This window comes from Bos taurus, chromosome 21 (assembly GCF_002263795.3).
Source record: "Bos taurus isolate L1 Dominette 01449 registration number 42190680 breed Hereford chromosome 21, ARS-UCD2.0, whole genome shotgun sequence".
NCBI lineage: Eukaryota > Metazoa > Chordata > Mammalia > Artiodactyla > Bovidae > Bos > Bos taurus.
The window spans coordinates 65,345,802-65,364,393 of NC_037348.1; the positions used below are offsets into that span (position 1 = coordinate 65,345,802).

An 18,592-nucleotide genomic window follows, 5' to 3' on the forward strand; every position below is an offset into this window, starting at 1 on the left:
TAGTAGGAAATAGGAAAAGGGGACCTATATTCAAGAGAAAGGGTTTCTCTCCAAGATAATCCCAGTGTTAAAATTAGCAGACAGTTGTTTTAAAACAGTTAAGACAATGCTCAGAGACACAAAGGAAAATATAGTCACAATGAGTAAAAAACTAGGAAATCTCTGTACAGAAGTAGAAACTTATAAGGGGATAAAAAGTCTAGAGCTGAAAAATATAGTAGTGTCTGAAATAAAGAGTGTGTGCTTTGGACTCTACTGCAGAATGGAGAGGACGGAAGAAGGAGCCAGTGAATTTGGAAATAGAGTAATAGAAATTATTCAACCTGAAAGCAGAGAAGAAGAATAGAGGGAAAAAGGAAGAGATGTTCAGGGACCTCTGGACAATAGCCAGAGATATTTGTGTAGTATATAAGAGGATGAGATGGTTGGATAGCATCACCAACTCAATGGACATGGGTTTGGGTGGACTCCGGGAGTTGGTGATGGACAAGGAGGATTGGCGTGCTGTGGTTCGTGGGGTTGCAAAGAGTCGAACACGACTGAGCGACTGAACTGACCTGAACTGAATAGTGTGTGTGTAATATATAGTACTTTTCGTATGTGCATTGTTGTCGTTCAGTTGCTAAGTCATGTCCAACTCTTTGTGACCCCGTGGACTGCAGCACACCAGGTTTCCCTTCACTGTCCTTCACTATCTGCCAGAGTTTGCTCAAACTCATGTCCATTGAGTCAGTGATGCCATCTAATCATCTCATCCTCTGTCACCTCCTTCTCATCCTACCCTCAATCTTTCTCAGCATCAGCGTCTTTTCTAATGAGTCGGCTCTTTGCATCAGGCGGCCAAAGTATTGGAGCCTCAGCATCTGTCCTTCCAGTGAATATTCAGGGTTGATTTCCTTTAGGATTGACTGGTTTAATCTCCTTGCTGTTCAAGGGACTCTCAAGAGTCTTCTCCAGCACCACAGTTAGAAAGCATCAATTCTTCAGTGCTCAGCCTTCTTTGTGGTCCAACTCTCACATCCATACATGACTACTGGGAAAATCATGGCTTTGGCTATACGGACCTTTGTTGGCAAAGTGATGTTTCTGCTTTTTAGTGTATTGTCTAGGTTTGTCATAGGTTTTCTTCCAAGGAGCGAGCATCTTTTAATTTCATACCTTCAGTTACTGTCCATGGTGATTTTGGACCCTAAGAAAATAAAATCTGTCACCATTTCCACCTTTCTCCACCCGTTTGCCATGCGGTGATGGGACCAGATGCCATGATCTTCGTTTTTTTGAATGTTGAGTTTTAAGCCAGTTTTTTCACTCTCCTCTTTCACCTTTATCAAGATGCTCTTTGGTTCCTCTTTGCTTTCTGTCATTAGAGTGGTATCATCTGCATATCTGAGGTTGTTGATATTTCTCCTGGAAATCTTGATTCCAGCTTGTGCTTCTTCCAGCCCAGCATTTTGAATGATGTACTCTGCATTTAAGTTAAATAAGCAGGGTGACGATATACAGCCTTGACGTACTCCTTTCCCAATTTGAAACCAGTCCATTGTTCTGTGTCTGGTTCTAACTGTCGCTTCCTAATTGGAGTCAAAGATGAGAGAGAGAGTGGGGAAGAAAAAACTATTCAAAGAAATAATGCCTAAAACCTCACCAAATTTGGTGAAAATATGTACATTTCCAGATTCAAAAGAAAAAGAAAGCCAAACCCTGCAGATCCCAAACAAGGCAAATGTAAAGGAAATCACACTGTGACCTAGCATAGTTAAGCTTCTGGAAACTAAAGATAAAGAGGAAAATCTTAAAAGTAGCCAGAGAAAAATGAATGTCATGTGGAAAGGAATAATGATATAAAAATATATATACTGACTTCTTATCAGAAACAGTAGAGTTCAGAGACAGTGGAATGGCACCTTTAGAGTGCCATTAAAAACATTTCAACTCATGATTCTGTATCCTTTAAGAATGAAGGTGAAATAAAGACATTTTCAGATGAATGAAAAGTAGGCGAGAATTTGTTGAGCAGATATGCACTGCAGAAATGTTAAGGAAGTTCTTTTGGACAGAGAACTATGATACCGGATAGAAACTCACATCTCTAGAAGAATTGAAGAGGCTGTAAATGGTGAATATGTAGGAAGATATAAAAGATTATGTTTTCCTCTTACATTAAAAAAATACATGACTATTTAAAGCAAACATTATCACATTACATTGTGGGGTTTATAACATGTGGGTATAATACATATAACAGCTATAGCATAAAGGATAGGGTTCAAGAAAAGATATTTATGGTTGCAAGCTTCTTATATTTTATGTAAACTAGTACAGTTTAACTCTAAGATGACTTTAAAATATTAAGCATGTGTATTGTAATCCTTAGCGTAAACACTTAAAAAAATGTTGAGGCATAGCTCAAAGGAGGAAAAGAGGAATAAAGCACAGGTTAAGACAGAAATAAAAAGAGCAGAGTGATAGATGTAAATCTGCTCATATTAACAATTGCATTATATGTATATCAATTAAATGCTACAATTAAAGGAGATTGTCAGGGGTCTTCCTTGGTAGTCCAGTGTTAAGACTTCACCTTCCAATGCAGGGGATGTGGGTTCAGTCCCTGGCAGGGAGCTAAGATGCCATACACTTGTCAGCCAAGAAAACAAAACATAAAATAGAAGTAATATTGTAAAAAATTATTTCAATAAAGACTTAAAAAATGGCCCACATTAAAATTTTAAGATTTAAAAAAAAAATCAAAAAGAAGATTGTTAGAATGGATACAAAAGCAAGACTAAATTGTATATTGTTGGCAAGAGGTGCACTTAAAGCAAAAAAGAAAGAAGCTAAAAGTAAATGCATGGAATAAAGGGATATCATCCAAATAGTAAGCTTAAGAAGACCGAAAGTATTGTAGTATTGAACAATAAAATAGGCTTCAAGACAAAAGGTATTACCAGAGATAAGAGGGACTTTTCATAATGATAAAAGGATCAATTCATCAGGAAGATATAGCAATCTCTACCTAATAACAGAGCTTCAAAATACATGAAGATGTTTTCACAGAATTCAAGGGAGAATAAACAAATCTATAGCCATAGTTGGATATTATAACACTCTCTCTAAGTAATTGATGGAACAACTAGACAGATCAGTAAAGACAGAAGATCTGTGTAACCTTGTCAGCTACCTGAACTAACATTTAGGGAACACTGTACATAAAGTGCAGTGTGTAGATGTTTTTCAAATTCAAACAGTACTTCTCTAAGGTAGGGCATGAGCTATGATGTAAAGCAAATCTCAATACATTTAAAAGGGTTTAAACAATAGCCTAGTCTCTGATCACAATGGAATTAAATTTTTAATAAATAATAATGACTGAAAAAAAATAATAACTCTATAAACATTTGAGAATTAAATCACACACTTCTAAATAACTTAAGAGAACTTGCGCTTTTGGCAGAGATGGAGTAATACGGGGCCAGATTTATGCTTCAAGCTTAAAGAAAAACAGAGGAAATGTAAGGGAACAGTGATTTTCAGACACTGAACACCAGGTACTGTAGACAGTGATCGCTGAGAGAGGAAAAATGGCATGGTCCCTGAGATTGTTTCAGGTTACCGCCAGGTGAGAGTTTCTGGCCTATAGCACAGGGAGGAGACACCCAGACGGGTCCCAGTGATCTTCCTGGGTTGAGGAGGCAGAGCTGGAATCCAGGAACGTCACAGCAGCTAGAGTTCTCAAAATAGAGAATCAGGCATTAGAGTGCTGCCTGGGGCGAGAGGGGGTGCTCCCGAGATCTGTAGGAGCTCCCCTCAGTATCTTCAGTGAAATACTGATCAGCACATGTGTATGAGGAAGCTCCCCCAGGTGAGGAAAGAGCCACTTGAAAGGAATAAGATGAACAATCCCCAGAGCTCACAGGACCATGAATATTTCATATTCCCATAAGCCAGAGTGGGAAATCCTTGTAATTCACAAGGGTATTGCCTCAGGAGTGAAGTAAAACAGCCCTAAATAAATGCTGCTGTGGTTCCTCCTATCAAAGCTTAGAGACTATCTTGGCAAGAAGTGAACATTTTCCAAGTAATCTAATTGTGTCCCAGGACAAACCTTAAGAGTATTATAGGAATAAAAAAAAAATCCACTCAAGTAAAATTCATGGTGTCTTGCTTCTGAACAAAGATTGTAAGACATGTGAAAGAATTAGAAAGATCTGAACCATGATGAGAAGAAAAATGAAAAATAGAAACACACCCACAAGTGGCACAGATGATGCCAATAAGAATGTTGCGCCACCTTTTATAAATATGCCCCAGATATGCAGAGAAGTAGAGAAAAACTTGAGCATGTTAAGGAAGATAGAAGAAAAATCCAAATCAAACTCTAGAGGTGAAAAACGTTTTGGAGGAAAAATACACTAGATGTAATTATTTGCAAATCATTAACTGTAAAATAGCAAATTTGAAAACCAGAAACCATCTAAAGTGGAACACAGATAGTAAAAAGTTTAGGAGAAAAATAAGCAGAGCATCAGTGAACTGTGAGACAACGTCATGCTTACCCAACACACATGAAATCAGAGTCTTCAGAAGAAGGGAGAGCAGAACGAATTATTTAAATAAATAATGGCTAAAAGTTTTCCAAATCTGATGAAAAATTAGAAATCCATGTAACCAAAACCTCAGTGAATCTCATCTTATAATGATAAAGGGTTCATTTATCAAAGGATGTAACATGAGGTGCTTGACATTAGGGGCATAAATATGTATACACCTAATAAGAGTTTTAAAATTCATGAAGCAAAACTTATAGAACTGCATGAAGAGTCAGTCATATCCACAATTATAGTTGGGGCTTTCAATACCCTTTTCTCAATAATCAATAGATCAAGTAGGCAGAAAATCAGTAAAGGTATAGAAAACTTGAACAACAGTATCACTCAACTTGGCTGAATTGACATTGATAGAATACTCCATGTAACAGCAGAATACACATTCTTTTCAAGTGTACATGGAATGTTTACCAAGATAGACCATATTATAGGCCATAAAACAAGGGTGTCAGTAAATTTAAAAAGATTGAAATTATTCAAAGTATATTATCTAATGATGATAGGATTAAATTAAAAATCAATAACAGATATTCCAAATATTTGGAAGCTAAACAGCACATATGTAAATAATCTCTGAGTCCCGGGAGAAGCTGATAGGAATATTAGAAAACATTTTGAACCAAATGCAAATGAAAACCCAACATATAAAATTTTGTGGACTGTAGCTAGAGCAGTTCTCAGATGGTAATTTATAGCATTAATGCCTGTATTAATAAAGAAGAAAATTTTAAATCAATGGTCTTAGCTCCCACTTTAAGACATACAGAAAAAGAAAATTCAACCCAAAATAAGCAAAAGAAAGGTGATAAAGATAGAGCAGAAATAATTCAAATAGAACACAGATAAACAGTAAAGTCAGTGAAATAAAAAACTGGTTCCTTGCAATCAGTGTAAGTGATAAAACTTTAACCATTCATCAGGAATAAAAAAGATACAAATTACCAATATTAGGAATGAGAGAAGTGACTTAATTACAAATTCTAAAGATATTAAGAGAGTACTAAGGTAATGTTGGGCTTCTCTGGTGGCTCAGTGGTAAAGAATCCATCTGTCAGTGCAGGAGACGTGGGTTTGATCCCTGGGTCAAGAAGATCCCCTGAAAAAGGACATAGCAACCCACTCCAATGTTCTTATCTGGGAAATCCCATGGACAGAGGAGCCTGGTGGGCTATAGTCCATGGTGTTGCAAGAGTTGGATATGACTTAGCAATTCAACAACAACAAAGGTAATGTTGTGATCAACTTTCTAGCAAGGAATTCTACAACTTAGATGACCTGGATAAACCCCTTAAGAGACTCAGACACTTAAAGCTCACCCACAAAGTTAGATAACTCCCAAAGCCTTGTCTCTATTAAAGAAATTGAATTCCTATTTAAAACCCTTCCCATAAAGAAAACTCCATGCCCCAAAACTTCACTAGTGAATTTTGCCAAATATTTAAGCAAGAAGTAGTAGCAATTTGTTATGAGTTGAATTGTGTCTCTCTCAAAATTTGTATTTTGAAGTCTTAACCCCCCATTGGCTCAGAATATGTCATTATTTAAAGATAGGATTTTTACAGAGGTAATCAAATTAAAATGAAATCTTCAGAATGGACCCTAACCCAGTATGACTTACGTCTTCATTAAAGGGGAATATTTGGGGACAGGCATAGAAGGAGAACACCAGATGGACATGAAGACAGCCATCTGCAAGTCAAGAAGAGAGGTCTGGAACAGATCCTTTCCTCACTGCCCTTGGGAGCGACCAGTCCTGCCCTGATTTCAGGCTTTTGGCTTCCAAAACTGTGAGACAGTACATATCTATCTATCTACCGCCCAGTTTGTGGTGCTTTGTTACAGGCAGCCCTAGAAAATTAACACATAATTCTCCTCAAACTCTTCCAGGAAATCGAAGAAGAGGAAACACTTTCCAGTTTGTTCTATGAGGCTACCTTGGTACCAAAGCAAGAGAAGAAAGTAACAGACTAATATCTCATGAACATGGATGTAAAATTTTCAAATAAAATTTAGCAAATCAATCCTACATACATCCCTTTACTTTAAGCAAACTAGAAATAGAAGATAATTTTTTCAAACTGTTAAGGCACGTTTATGAAAACATTACTTCTAGCATCTTTTTTTGTTTTGTTTCTTTTTTATTGTATTTGTTTTTAATTGAATGATGATTGTTTTACAATATTGGCTTGATTTCTGTCATACATCAGCATGAGTTGACCATAGGTACACATATGTCCCCCTCCCTCTTGAATCTCCTTCCCACCTCCCACCCATTCCCACCTCTACCTCTAACATCTTATTTAACTATAAAGAGTGATTGCTTTTCCTGTAGTGTCAGAAACAAGACAGGGGTGTTTACTCATGCCACATCTATTCAGCATTGTTCTGGAGATTATAGCCTGTGCAATAAGGCAAGAAAAAGAAATAAAAGATATCTAGATTGGAAAAGAAGTGAAATTGTTTTTGTTCATATACATGATTGTTCATGTAGAAAATTCTACTGAATGTACAGAAAAAGTTCTAGGACTAATAGTTTAGCAAGTTTGCAGAATTCAAGGTCAATATACAAAAATTAATTGTATTTTTGCATATTAGAAGAGAAGAACCTGAAATGACAAAATTTTAAATACCATTTATAATGTCATCCAAACATGAAATTAATAGGGATAAGTTTGACAAAAGGTATCTAAGATTTTTTCATCAGAAAACTCTAAACCATTGCTTAGATGATTCCTGGGTCAGAAAAATTCCCTGGAGAAGGAAATGGCAACCCACTCCAGTATTTTTGCCTGAAGAATACTGTGGACAAAGGAATCTGGAGGGCTACAGTCCACTGGGTTGCAAGAGTTGGACATGACTTGATGACTGAACAACAACAAGAGAAATTAAATAAAAGGAGCCATATATCTTGTTCATGGATCAGAAGACTCAGTGTTGTTAAGTCATCTCCCCAAATTAGTCGGTGGATCCAGCACAATTCCAGCCCTTGAACATACTCACCCTGAAGGAGTCTCACAGCTTTTGCAGGTAAATGGTATGGTGAAGGCTTGGGCACTGACTACACAGGATTTTGCTAAGCTGTGCAAGCCTGACAGTGGTCTCTAGAACGATATCCTGGGGGGCAGCAAGGGCTCAAGGATGGACAGGAGGTTAGGAGCTGGGGCTTAAAACCAGGAAGAGCCACAAGGCAGGAGCTGGCAGGACCAGGCCAAATGAAGATTCACCCAGAAGTCTGAAACGGTTGTCTCCAGGTGGTGGGATGATGGCAGACTCTTATTTTTTTCTTTGTGTTTCCTCTCTCTCTTTTTTTTTTTTTAAATTTCACAGAACACAACTATTTCCAATATCATCAGAGAAACAGCAGTCCTATTGTTGGTTCCTATGGGGTTTTCCTTTCAGTACTTTTATAGAATTTGGGTATTTTTAAATGGAGATTGTATTTGTTTTATAACAAAGAACAAAAGGCAGGCAGACAGACCGAAAGAACATGACCTGTGGCTGAAGCAATAGGTTTTGAGAGACTAGGGGGAGCTCCTGGTGGGGCCACAACTCAGGAACCAGGACACGGAAGCCTCAGAAAATGTGGGATGAGCAAGCTACAGCACCACACTTCACTTGCCATGTTCTTCCTGAATCTTTCGTTGGACACACAGAATGTCTCCAGTTAACACATCAAGTCATCTTAGCACATTTGACAGAAGCCGTAACTCCTTAACTCCACAGAGGTAGATTGGGATCTCTTAATTACTTAATTGAAAAAAGGTACACATGTCAGACTGCTGCAGTGTTTGGGAATTAATCTTTAAAACTTGACAGTGAACATTAAATTCAATTAGGGAGAGCGATTAGCAAAGATTCTTCTCTTCTTCACCCCGGGTACTTTGGGAAGCGGCTGACTGGTCTGCATTGATTCTGATGCTATCGTTGTGTATATATCAACCAGGAGAGCCAAGTACGCATTTTTCACTTTGGAGGGGAGTTGTTGGGCAGCTTAGGGATTGCTGGATTTCCTGAAACGTGTTTCCACGACTGGTTCAGGAGGTGGTGGCCGAGAAATCAGACCTCTCTGGTCGCTGATTTGGCCTTGGTGTCACAGGGTTCAGAGTCTCTTCTTTCTTTGGTTGGGATTCCCATCTACCCCCTCCTCCTCCTCCTTCCCTTCCTTCCCGCTCCAACGTCTGGTACTCAGGAGATGTTTGTTGAATGAATAAGTAAATGAATGCATTTAATAGATGGGAACATTTGGGCACATGTGCTGCAGAGCACATTGATTTTCTGACCCTCTCTCTGCCTCTCTCCAGGGGAAATACAGGATGGTATTCACAGCTCCCTTCCCCCAGCCCTGCCCCTTGCCCTCAATTCCTAGAAGTGACTACCCTCTCCATATGTATTTTCTTTTTGAATTTATTTTTTGGTTGAGAGGCCTGTGGGATCTTCCTCCCTGAGCAGGGATCCAACCTGTGCCCTCTGCAGTGGAAACGCAGAATCTCAGCCACTGGACCACCAGGAAAGGCCTTCCATGAAGATTTTTGTAGTCTTCTTCAGTTCAGTTCAGTTGCTCAGTCGTGTCTGACTCTTTGCGACCCCATGAATCGCAGCTCGCCAGGCCTCTGTGTCCATCACCAACTCCCGGAGTTCACTCAGACTCGCGTCCATCGAGTCAGTGATGCCATCCAGCCATCTCATCCTCTGTCATCCCCTTCTCCTCCTGCCCCCAATCTCTCCCAGCATCAGAGTCTTTTCCAATGAGTCAACTCTTCGCATGAGGTGGCCAAAGTAATGGAGTTTCAGCTTTAGCATCGTTCCTTCCAAAGAAATCCCAGGGCTGATCTCCTTCAGAATGGACTGGTTGGATCTCCTTGCAGTCCAAGGGACTCTCAAGAGTCTTCTCCAACACCACAGTTCAAAAGCATCAATTCTTTGGTGCTCAGCCTTCTTCAGTGTGCAAATAAACATGGTAGAGTTTTGCTTCCTGTGAGTTTTTATTTATTTTAAACATTTAAAAATACTTTTAATTTATTTATTTGGCTGTGCTGGGTCTTAGTTGAGGCATGTGGGATCTAATTCCCTGCCTGGGGATCAAACCTAGGTCCTCTGCATTAGGAGTGCAGGGTCTTAGCCTCTGGACCACCGGGGAAGTCCCTTCTGTGTGTTTTTAAAATTGTGATGAAATACACATAAGATTTACATAATATGTAATGGCTACATAAGATGTGGCCATTTTTCAGTGTAGATTCATTGGCATTAAGGTAGCTTCCCTGGTGGTCCAGTGGCTGAGATTCCACACTCCCGATGCAGAGAGCCTAGCTTTGATCCCTGGGTCAGGAAGATTCCCCCGGAGGAAGAAATGGCTACCCACTCCAGTATTGCCTGGGAAATCCTGTGGACAGAGGAACCTGTTGGGCTATACAGTCCATGGGGTCGCAAAAGAGTTGGTCACCACTTAGTGATTAGACAACAAGTCTAAGTGCATTCACATTGTTGTACAGCCATCACCACCATGCATCTGCAGAACTCTTCATGTTGCAAAATTGAAACTGTGTCCCCATTAACATGATCCCCATTTCCCCCTCCCGGCAATCCCAGGTAACCACTGCTCTACTTTCTACCATGATTTTGACTGCTCTTGGAACCTCTTGTATGTGAGATTATACTTTTTGTGACTGGCTCACTTCACTCAGCGTGAGGTCTTCAGGGTTTATCCATATGGTGGGATGTGTCAGAATTTCATTTCTTAAGATAGTAATATTTCACTGTGTAAGTGTACATGTATGTGATATACATGTATGTTATATATATAGATCACCTTTTGTTTATCCATTTATTCATCAGTGGACACTTGGGTTGCTTCCATCTTTTGACTGTTGTGAATAATGAATGCAGCTATGGACATTCAGTCCAGTTCAGTTCAGTCACTCAGTCGTGTCCAGCTCTCTGTGACCCCATGGACTGCAGCACAACCCCACAGACTGCAGCACAGCCCCATGGACTGCAGCACGCCAGGCTTCCCTGTCCGTCACCAACTCTCGGAGCCTACTCAAACTCATGTCCATCGAGTCTGTGATGCCATCCAACCATCTCATCCTCTGTCATGCCCTTCTCCTCCTGGCTTCAATCTTTCCTAGCATCAGGGTCTTTTCAAATGAGTCAGTTCTTTGCATCAGGTGGCCAAAAGATTGGAGCTTCAGCTTCAGTATCAGTCCTTTGAATGAATATTCAGGACTGATTTCCTTTAGGATTGACTGGTTTTATCTTGCAGTCCAGGAGACTCTCAAGAGTCTTCTCCAGCACCACAGTTCAAAAGCATGAATTCTTTAACACTCAGTTTTCTTGATGGTCCAACTCTCACATCCATACATGACTGCAGGAAAAACCATAGCTTTGACTAGACGTACCTTTGTCGGTAAAGTCACGTCTCTGCTTTTTAATGTGCTGTCTAGGTTGGTCATAGCTTTTCTTCCAAGGAGCAAGTGTCTTTTAACTTCATGGCTGCAGTCACCATCTGCAGTGATTTTTGTCACTGTTGTGAAAGTTCTAGGGCCCACAATAGATTTCCCAATGTAGGGATCTGGCAAAGGGGCTGAGGACCCCCAGGGAATTTGACTTTGAAGGCCAGTGGGACTTGATTACAGAACTTGCACAGGACTGGGGAAACAGCCTCTTGGAGGGCACAAACAAAACCTGTGTGCACCAGGACCCAGGAGAAAGGAGCAGCGGCCCCACGAGAGACTGAGTCAGACCTGCCTGTGTGAGTCTCCGGTGGAGGCGTGGGTTGAGTGGCTGCCGTGGGGTCAGGGGCACTGAATACAACAGTTCTGGCATAAGCCCTTTTGAAGGAGGTCACCATTACCGCCCTTACCCTTACCACAGTTTGGCCTCAGCCAAAATACAGGGAGGGAACACAGCCCCATCCATCAACAGCTATGAACATTGGGGTACAAATATGTCTTTGAGACCGTGGTTTTACTTTTTTGAGCATATATACACAAGTGTATGGTTATATATATATATATATATACACACATATATATAATATGAACAATTGCTGGTTCATATTATAATTCTATGTTTAATTTTTTGAGGTTTTGCTATACTTTTTTTCCCTCTAGTGAGCAAACCGTTTTGCATTTCCATCAACAGTGTACAAAGGTTCTGATTTCTCCACATCTTTGCCAACACTTATCTTCTTCTCTTTTTTTTTTTAAATAATAGAAGCCATTCTAATGGATGTGAGGTGGTGTTTTTATGTGCTTTTAAAGCTTAGATGACATCATACTGAATATATGCAACAGTGTGCATTGCCTTATGTATTCAGGACTGTAACCCTGTAGATCTAGTTCATTAATTTTACTTTATTGTTTCTATTCAAGTCATACTTGTACATAGTTTTGAAAAAAAACAGCAGTTTCCTGTGCTCTGCCTTTCCACCATGAATTCCCACTTCACTTTGAAGTCTTCTGGCTGCCTCCTCTGTTATTTCTGTTCATATTTCTAAATGTAAATGCTGCTGGTTTTTGCTTTTCAGTCTGAAACCCCAGCTGTTGACCCCTCACAAGGAAGAAAGGAACCGAGGTCTCTCAACATCCTTTGAAGGCCACTGTTGACCTCTTGTTTTCTTAATCTTAGATATTTACATATGCCTGGGAAATAACGCTTTCAGAACTCTGATCCTGTGCATTTTGAGAACCTTCAGAATGTGACAGGGTGAATTTTCTCATCTTGAAAGGGGAGGTTATTGCTCACATCCAGTTTGTGGATGCGTGTGGGCATGCTTTGGGTTTACTCTTACTAAGGAAACAAGAGAGGGTCAGGGAATCCTGCTGTTAAAAACCACATGCTCTACACGCCTCAAGAAAGCACAGCCTCCAGCACCGCAGCTCCTGCCGGGCGCCAGGCACGGTGCAGCGTGCCCAACCCTCTCTCGTTCCCTGCCACTGCTGTCCCGTAGTGGGGCCCCTCTTACCCCCGTTAGGTGGAGGTGGAGACTGAGGCCAGGAGAGGCCAAGCTTCTCGGCCAAGTCACATGACCTGCGAGCAGCAGCGTCACTCGGGAGGCGCAGCAGGTGCCTCCTGGCTCCTTTGTTCACGCCTCTGACCCAGCTCGGAGGGTTGGTGAGAGTGTCCCCTTCTTCCTGGGGTGACACCAGAGAGGGGGATACTTGTACTATTGAGCACCCCCCTGTGTCAGGCGTAGGGCTAGCTGGCTCAGGCTCCTTGCTTGCTAGTCTTTCCTGGGGGGCTCATGGTGGTTGGCGGAGTTTGCTGCAAGAGCTGGTGGGAAGCCAAATGCAGCTCTTTCACGCCCGAATGGTCCCTGCTCTCGGAATGTTCAGTTCTGTACTTGAGGGCTTAAAAACACATTTCAGAGGTCATTAAGTGTACACAGGGATTTCTGCCATGAGCATCACTCTCCACGGAGAGCAGGGGCCCAGGGAGGGATGGTACCTTCTCTCCCAGGAAAAAGGACAGCGTGCCCCTCAGGCAGGTGTCTGCTCCTGGTCTGGTTGCAGGCACCGGTGTGGCAGGCTCTAGTTTGGATTTTAGTCTTAAAGCAGGACGTATGCAGATGGCCTGGCCTGCTGCCATGTCCATTGCGGGGCTCAGAAAGTCCTGTCTCAGAGGACAGAGGTCAGAGGCACAGGTGGCGAGCAGGTGTGAAGCAGGTGAGAAGGGCTGGGCAGGTGCGTGGCAGGATACAGGACAGGCTGTTTCCTTGTGGGCTCCCTTAACCCCAGAAAAAACTTTGGGAACGGCTCCCTCGTGACCTGCCAGTCCTAAGGCCTTATTGTATTCCCACCAAGAGAATTTCGCATCTAGATCCTGCTTGGAAGGTCAAATATGGGGAGTCTAGTTCCACTGTGGGAGCGTTTTCCCCATGCAGAGGGCCCAGCTGAGCCCGAGGTCGGGGTCCCACTCGTGCCGTGTGTCGCTGTGCTTGCCTTGTAGGTGTGGAATGCCGTGGACTCAGGGAGCTGTTTGCAGACCTACTCCCTGCACAGCGAGGCAGTGCGGGCCGCCCGGTGGTCCCCCTGCGGCCGGCGCATCCTCAGCGGCGGTTTCGACTTCGCCCTGCACCTCACAGACCTCGAAACAGGTATGTTTTTCTGTATCCTTCCCCCGAGGCGCCGCCTCCTGCGAGCTGGCAGCTGAGCCAACGTTCTCTCTGGGGAGGCTCCTCCTGGCCAGGTTGGGGTGCGGGGGTGGAATCCTGCGGCCACAGGCTGCAGCCATTTTCAGGTCTGGGGCACCTGGGATCAGGGGCGATGCAGCTTGGGGAGTGTGTTTCCATTTGGCTGAAACGGAGCCTCTCCACGGAGAGGTTCACGGTGGGCCTCGGCCAACTCGCCTGGAGGACAGAGCCCCAAGGTTGTCTCGGCCCCAAGCTGTGGGGCTGGATAAAGAGGTGGCTTTTTAATCAACTTCTGACATGCAATTTGTACTGAAATAGATTTAGCTTTATCACAGTGTCCTTTGGTTGGAATCAGTTTAGAATTCCTGTCAATTCATTACCGTTGAAAGGCTGTAAGGAACGATTCCAGCTCATAAGGGAAGTCTGCAAACGAGTTCTGCTTTCATGCCCGCCTGCCCCGCACCGGCCTCTGGGTGAGATGGATTTGTGCTGGCTGGGTCCTCAGGGGGTGCTTGACAAGCAGGGCGAGAAGGAGAGAGAAGTCAGCGAGGGAACTTTTCCACTCCCCAGCTTTCCTGGGCGGCAGGCGCTGGGAGCACCACGGGCCTGGCCGTGGTTCTCCAGTGAGGACGGAGCTGGCTTCCAGCCTAGCCCCCTGACCCCAGGCTGGCTGCCCTTGGTGCCTCCCTGGCTTCCTCCTGGCTCACTTTGTTCTGGGTACCGCCACTAGGGCCAGGAGGGGAGGCCTGGGTTCACACTGATCCCTGGGATGCCCGTGGCTGCCTGGCCAAGCTGGGGAGACGCTGGGGGCCCAGGCTTCTCCCAGAGCCCAGCAAACCGTGGGCTGAGCACCCCCAGAGCCTGGGCCCTCACTCTGCCCCACGGCTCGGGTGCAGCGGGTCTGTTCCTCACCCCGAGTGTCCTTGTCTCCTGCTGGGTCATGCAGGGTAGCCTTATGCGTGCCTCGCAGTGCCTGTGACCGAGCCCCGGGGGCTGTCAGTCGGTGGGGTGGTGACCAGGCTGACAGCCATGAGGGCGGTGGGTGCAGTGTTCCAGGCTTTGCATGTGACACGTCGATCCTGCCAGCCACCGTTTTCCCCATTTCCCAGGTGATGAAACTGAGGCTCAGAGGGGCAAGGGACTGGCTCGGGGCCTCCAGGGGTGCACGGAAGGTGGGGTTTGGAGCCACACCTGTGCCGCTGCAGACTCCATGCCCGTTCCACCGTGCTGGGTGTGTGCGCTCCTCAGACCGTGACCTTCCTGGGAGCCCGTCCAGGCCGAGAGGGAGCTGCGGCTCCGGGGGTTTGGTCCCGCTGGGTAATGGTGACCATTGAGTCAATGACAGTAGGAGGTCCTGTCACCAAGTGCCTGCTGTGTGCAGGGTCTTCTGTAGCCTTCTGTTCAGGGTGAGGCCCCACTTACTCCTTGAGACTGGCGCCTCCAGAGTCCCCTTTGTCACGCAGACCCAGAGGCACAGCCGGGCAGTGGCCGAGCCAGGATGATCACAGGTCTACCAGGCTCCGAGGCTGGTGGCCTGACTGCTATACTGTGTTGCCCGTGGATCCAGGAAGCCATGCTTGGTATTGGAGACACAGAGGTGAACAAGCCCCAGGATCCACCCTGGAGAAGCTCCCATCTGCTGGTGGAGACAGACATGCAGGGAGTCCCAGAGAACAGTGAAAGGCTGAGATGATGTAGCCTGGAAGATCAAGGAAGGCTTCCTTGAGGAAGTGGGGCCCAAGCTGATGCAGGAATAGGGGACACAGAGAATCAGGATGGAGGGGAGCTGGTGAGGAGGAGGAGGGAAGTGGAATTTCAGCAGATGGAACGAGGATGGATCCATCATGGGAGCATGAACCATGTGGTGTGTGTGGGGTGCAGGGAGCTGGGGGAGGTGAGTCTGGGGGTGCGGGAATGGGAGCTCCAGCTCCACACGTGTCCTGGGCCATGGGGCGTGCCTTCCCCACATGCTGCTCCCCAGACCAGCATCACTGACCACCCACGGGTGCCTGCATCGCCTGCCCAGGGGTGGAGGTGGGATGAGTTTCCCACGCAGGTGATGCTGGCGGGTTAATCAAATGCAAGTCAGTTTGACAACATTAGTGAATTCCTGGTGGCCCTTTGTCACAATCTGTCTCCTCAGTCAACAGATGTTAAACAGACCCTGCCACGGTCTCTGGGTGTGAGTGTGGGTGGGAGCGAGTGTAGGGGGTTCAGACGTGTTCAGGCCTTCCGGGAGGCCTCCCGCCTACTGAGTTAGGGCCTGCCACAGCCGGTGGCGGTCGGGGGCTGTTGCTGAGTTTGGAGCAGGAGGGAGTCATGGCAGGTCTCCCTGGTGGCAGGTGTGACCCACGGTGCGGTGGGAGCCGCAGGAGGGGAATGTGCCCGCCCCACCCGGTCTGTGCTGGACTGTGCTGGAGGGAACGCCGTCTGCTGCCCCAGCTGCGGTGTGTGGGGTGGGACGGGCCTTGCTGTCCACTCGGGGTGGTGAGGGGGCACTTTCCCCTGCACCCCTCTGCTGGGAATGGGCTCACCACCTGATTCGCCTCTTGAAGGCCCCCTCTCATTCATTCAGCTGTTACTTATTGAGCACCAGCTGTGTGCAGGCCCTCGTGCCGGGCCGCGTTGGTGAGCAGCACGCATGCGCTCTGTGCCTTGAGGGGGGCAGGCAGGGGCCAGGGGTTTGCCCTTGCCCTTGGGGAAGCCCTCTAGCTCCTGGACGGGGCCTTTCCTGTTGAGGGGTTGTTGGGTTTCTGGGTCCGTCCACCCCCGTTAGTGTGGGAGCTCCCTGAGAAGGGCGGGCGGGGGGGGCCTGTCCTGCTGGTCCCTGGGTCTCTGTCACCCGGCCAGGGCCCGCTCGAGCAGCTGCTCAGTGGATGTGTGGATGAGGCTGAGCTGAGGCTGGCACTTGCTGGGCAGAGCTGGGTTCACGGGGGCCGCAGGGTGGGCTGGGGGCTCCACGTGCCCTGGCCCAGCGTGTGCGGGGATGTTCTCCGCCTGCAGTCCCTGTGGCTCGCGACCTCATTTGACTTCTCTTGTCCTTTCTCGCCACCAAGTCTGATCTTCCTTTTCACTTGATCTGCCTCTTTCCGCCCTTGGTGATTTGGCTTTTTCATTTCAATCTAATTAGAACTCCCTGCCAGGAGAAGGCAACGCAGGGCGTTCTCACTGCTGCGCTCTGGGAATTAGTCACTCGGTGCCCATTGTCGCTAATGGGAATTTGGCGCCAAGGCCATTTATCCTGGTGTCCTCAATCAATACAGTTAAAAATCTGTGGATTCGGAAACGTCAATACCTGGCCTGAAATATGGAGGGCCAGCCACATTTTATCTCGTTAATTTATAGTTCTGACGGGCTGTTGGCTTATAGAACAACCATGAATCAACACTTAAATAAAATCTGCTCACAGATTAATTATTTTTGGTGCTCTCATTTCAGTCTGTAGTCTTCCTAACAAAACGTCTCTGGTACATTCGGCTGAGGTGGTCTTGGGGAGCGCTCGTCGACTCCTCCAGGGCGCAAGTGAGTCAGTGTCCGGCATACCAAGTCAGCCTGACTCCTCAGAAGCCCCCGGCCAGCTTGTGCTTGTTCAGTTCCAAGTGGCGCTGGTTTCTTGCAGATTCCAGCCTGCAGCCTGGCTGGTGAGGCCTCGGACTTGGCATGCATTTGTTGGCTACAAGGGAGGTGGTCCTTTCCCTGGAGCCCCCAGGGCGCTGGGGGGTCAGCATCCCTTATTGTCCTTCCTGTGCCCAGTCAGCTCTCCCAATGTGTGACTAGCCCGTGCGGGGCATCCGGGCAGTGCCACCTGGTCCCAGCTCCCGGATACTGGAGGCACGGTGGGACCGAAGGAGCTTGGATGGGGTGCAAGCCGGGTGTCCTTGGGGGAGGGTCCTTGAGCTGTCTTTCTGCATCTGTGAACTGGGTAGCAGTGCCCAGCGGGTGGGCTCGTTGAGGGGCACAGCTGAGATCACATGTACAGAGTAAGTGCCTGCTGCATGGAGGCCACTTAGCAAAGCAGCTCCTGCCCCGCTCCATCTCTGCCCTACAAGGCCTGACAGAAGGTGGGAAATGATGGCCTTGTTCCTCTGAGCATCCGGACCCAGCTGCTGGACGATTTCTCCAAACGGGGCAGCTTTGGTGGCTCAGTTCCGAGAGCCTCCCAAGAGGCCCTGAGCCAGCTTCCTAGCATGGCCTTGATCCCACGTGTGAGTCTAAGGGCAGATGGATGGGAAGACCACCTTTCAGGGTCTCCCAGCTGCTTCTCCATCTTTTCCTTCTCCATGACAGGATGGCCTGGTGGGGGGTAGCAGCTTTCTGCTCGTCATGTGTTGGCACCTGCCCTTTCTTTGGGGTGGGTGTCCTCTTTGCTCAGACCCCACCACCCACAGCGTTGCTGTCCCCAGCCCCTGCCTGGCTTTTCCTGCTCTGGGATTGCTGTGTCCCTTGGCATGGGTATGTGGGCCCAAATGGCCAACCGGGACTGGCCCCACCAATAATCATTGCTCTTGTTTTCCAGAAAGTGTCTTCTGGTGCTTCCCTCGTTTTTGCATCATGATTGGGGCCTCCATCACAGAAACATGGAAAAAGGGAATGACAAAGTGGCCAGTGCTCATGGTGGGCCAGGCCGTGGGCCCTCTAGCCCTGGTTCCTGGCACCCTGTTTGGCCTGTATCAAGCTGAAATGAATAAGTGGATATTAGGCCCTCTGCTTATTATGTATTTAGTCTCCACACTAACCAGTCAGTGAGATATTTTTATCCCCATTTCATTGACTCAGACACCGAGGCCTGGTGTTTGGTGACCTGCAGTGACAGAACTGGGGTTCAGCTCCAGCCTGTGAGACTGGCAGAGGCTCTGGC

At 46.3% G+C, this 18,592-nt stretch overlaps 1 protein-coding gene across 5 annotated transcripts in view; it reads left to right on the plus strand.

Annotated features, from left to right (window-relative positions):
- WDR25 (WD repeat domain 25) overlaps nt 1-18,592 on the plus strand; it is a 149,451-nt gene that overhangs the window by 78,401 nt on the left and 52,458 nt on the right. For 3 of the 5 annotated variants that reach the window (XM_005222205.5, NM_001206428.1, XM_024981817.2), the window contains 1 exon segment: nt 13,551-13,698. The exons of 1 other annotated variant lie outside the window; for it this stretch is intronic. In XM_005222205.5, coding sequence (XP_005222262.1) covers nt 13,551-13,698 — 148 coding nt within the window. 5 annotated transcript variants of the gene reach the window in all.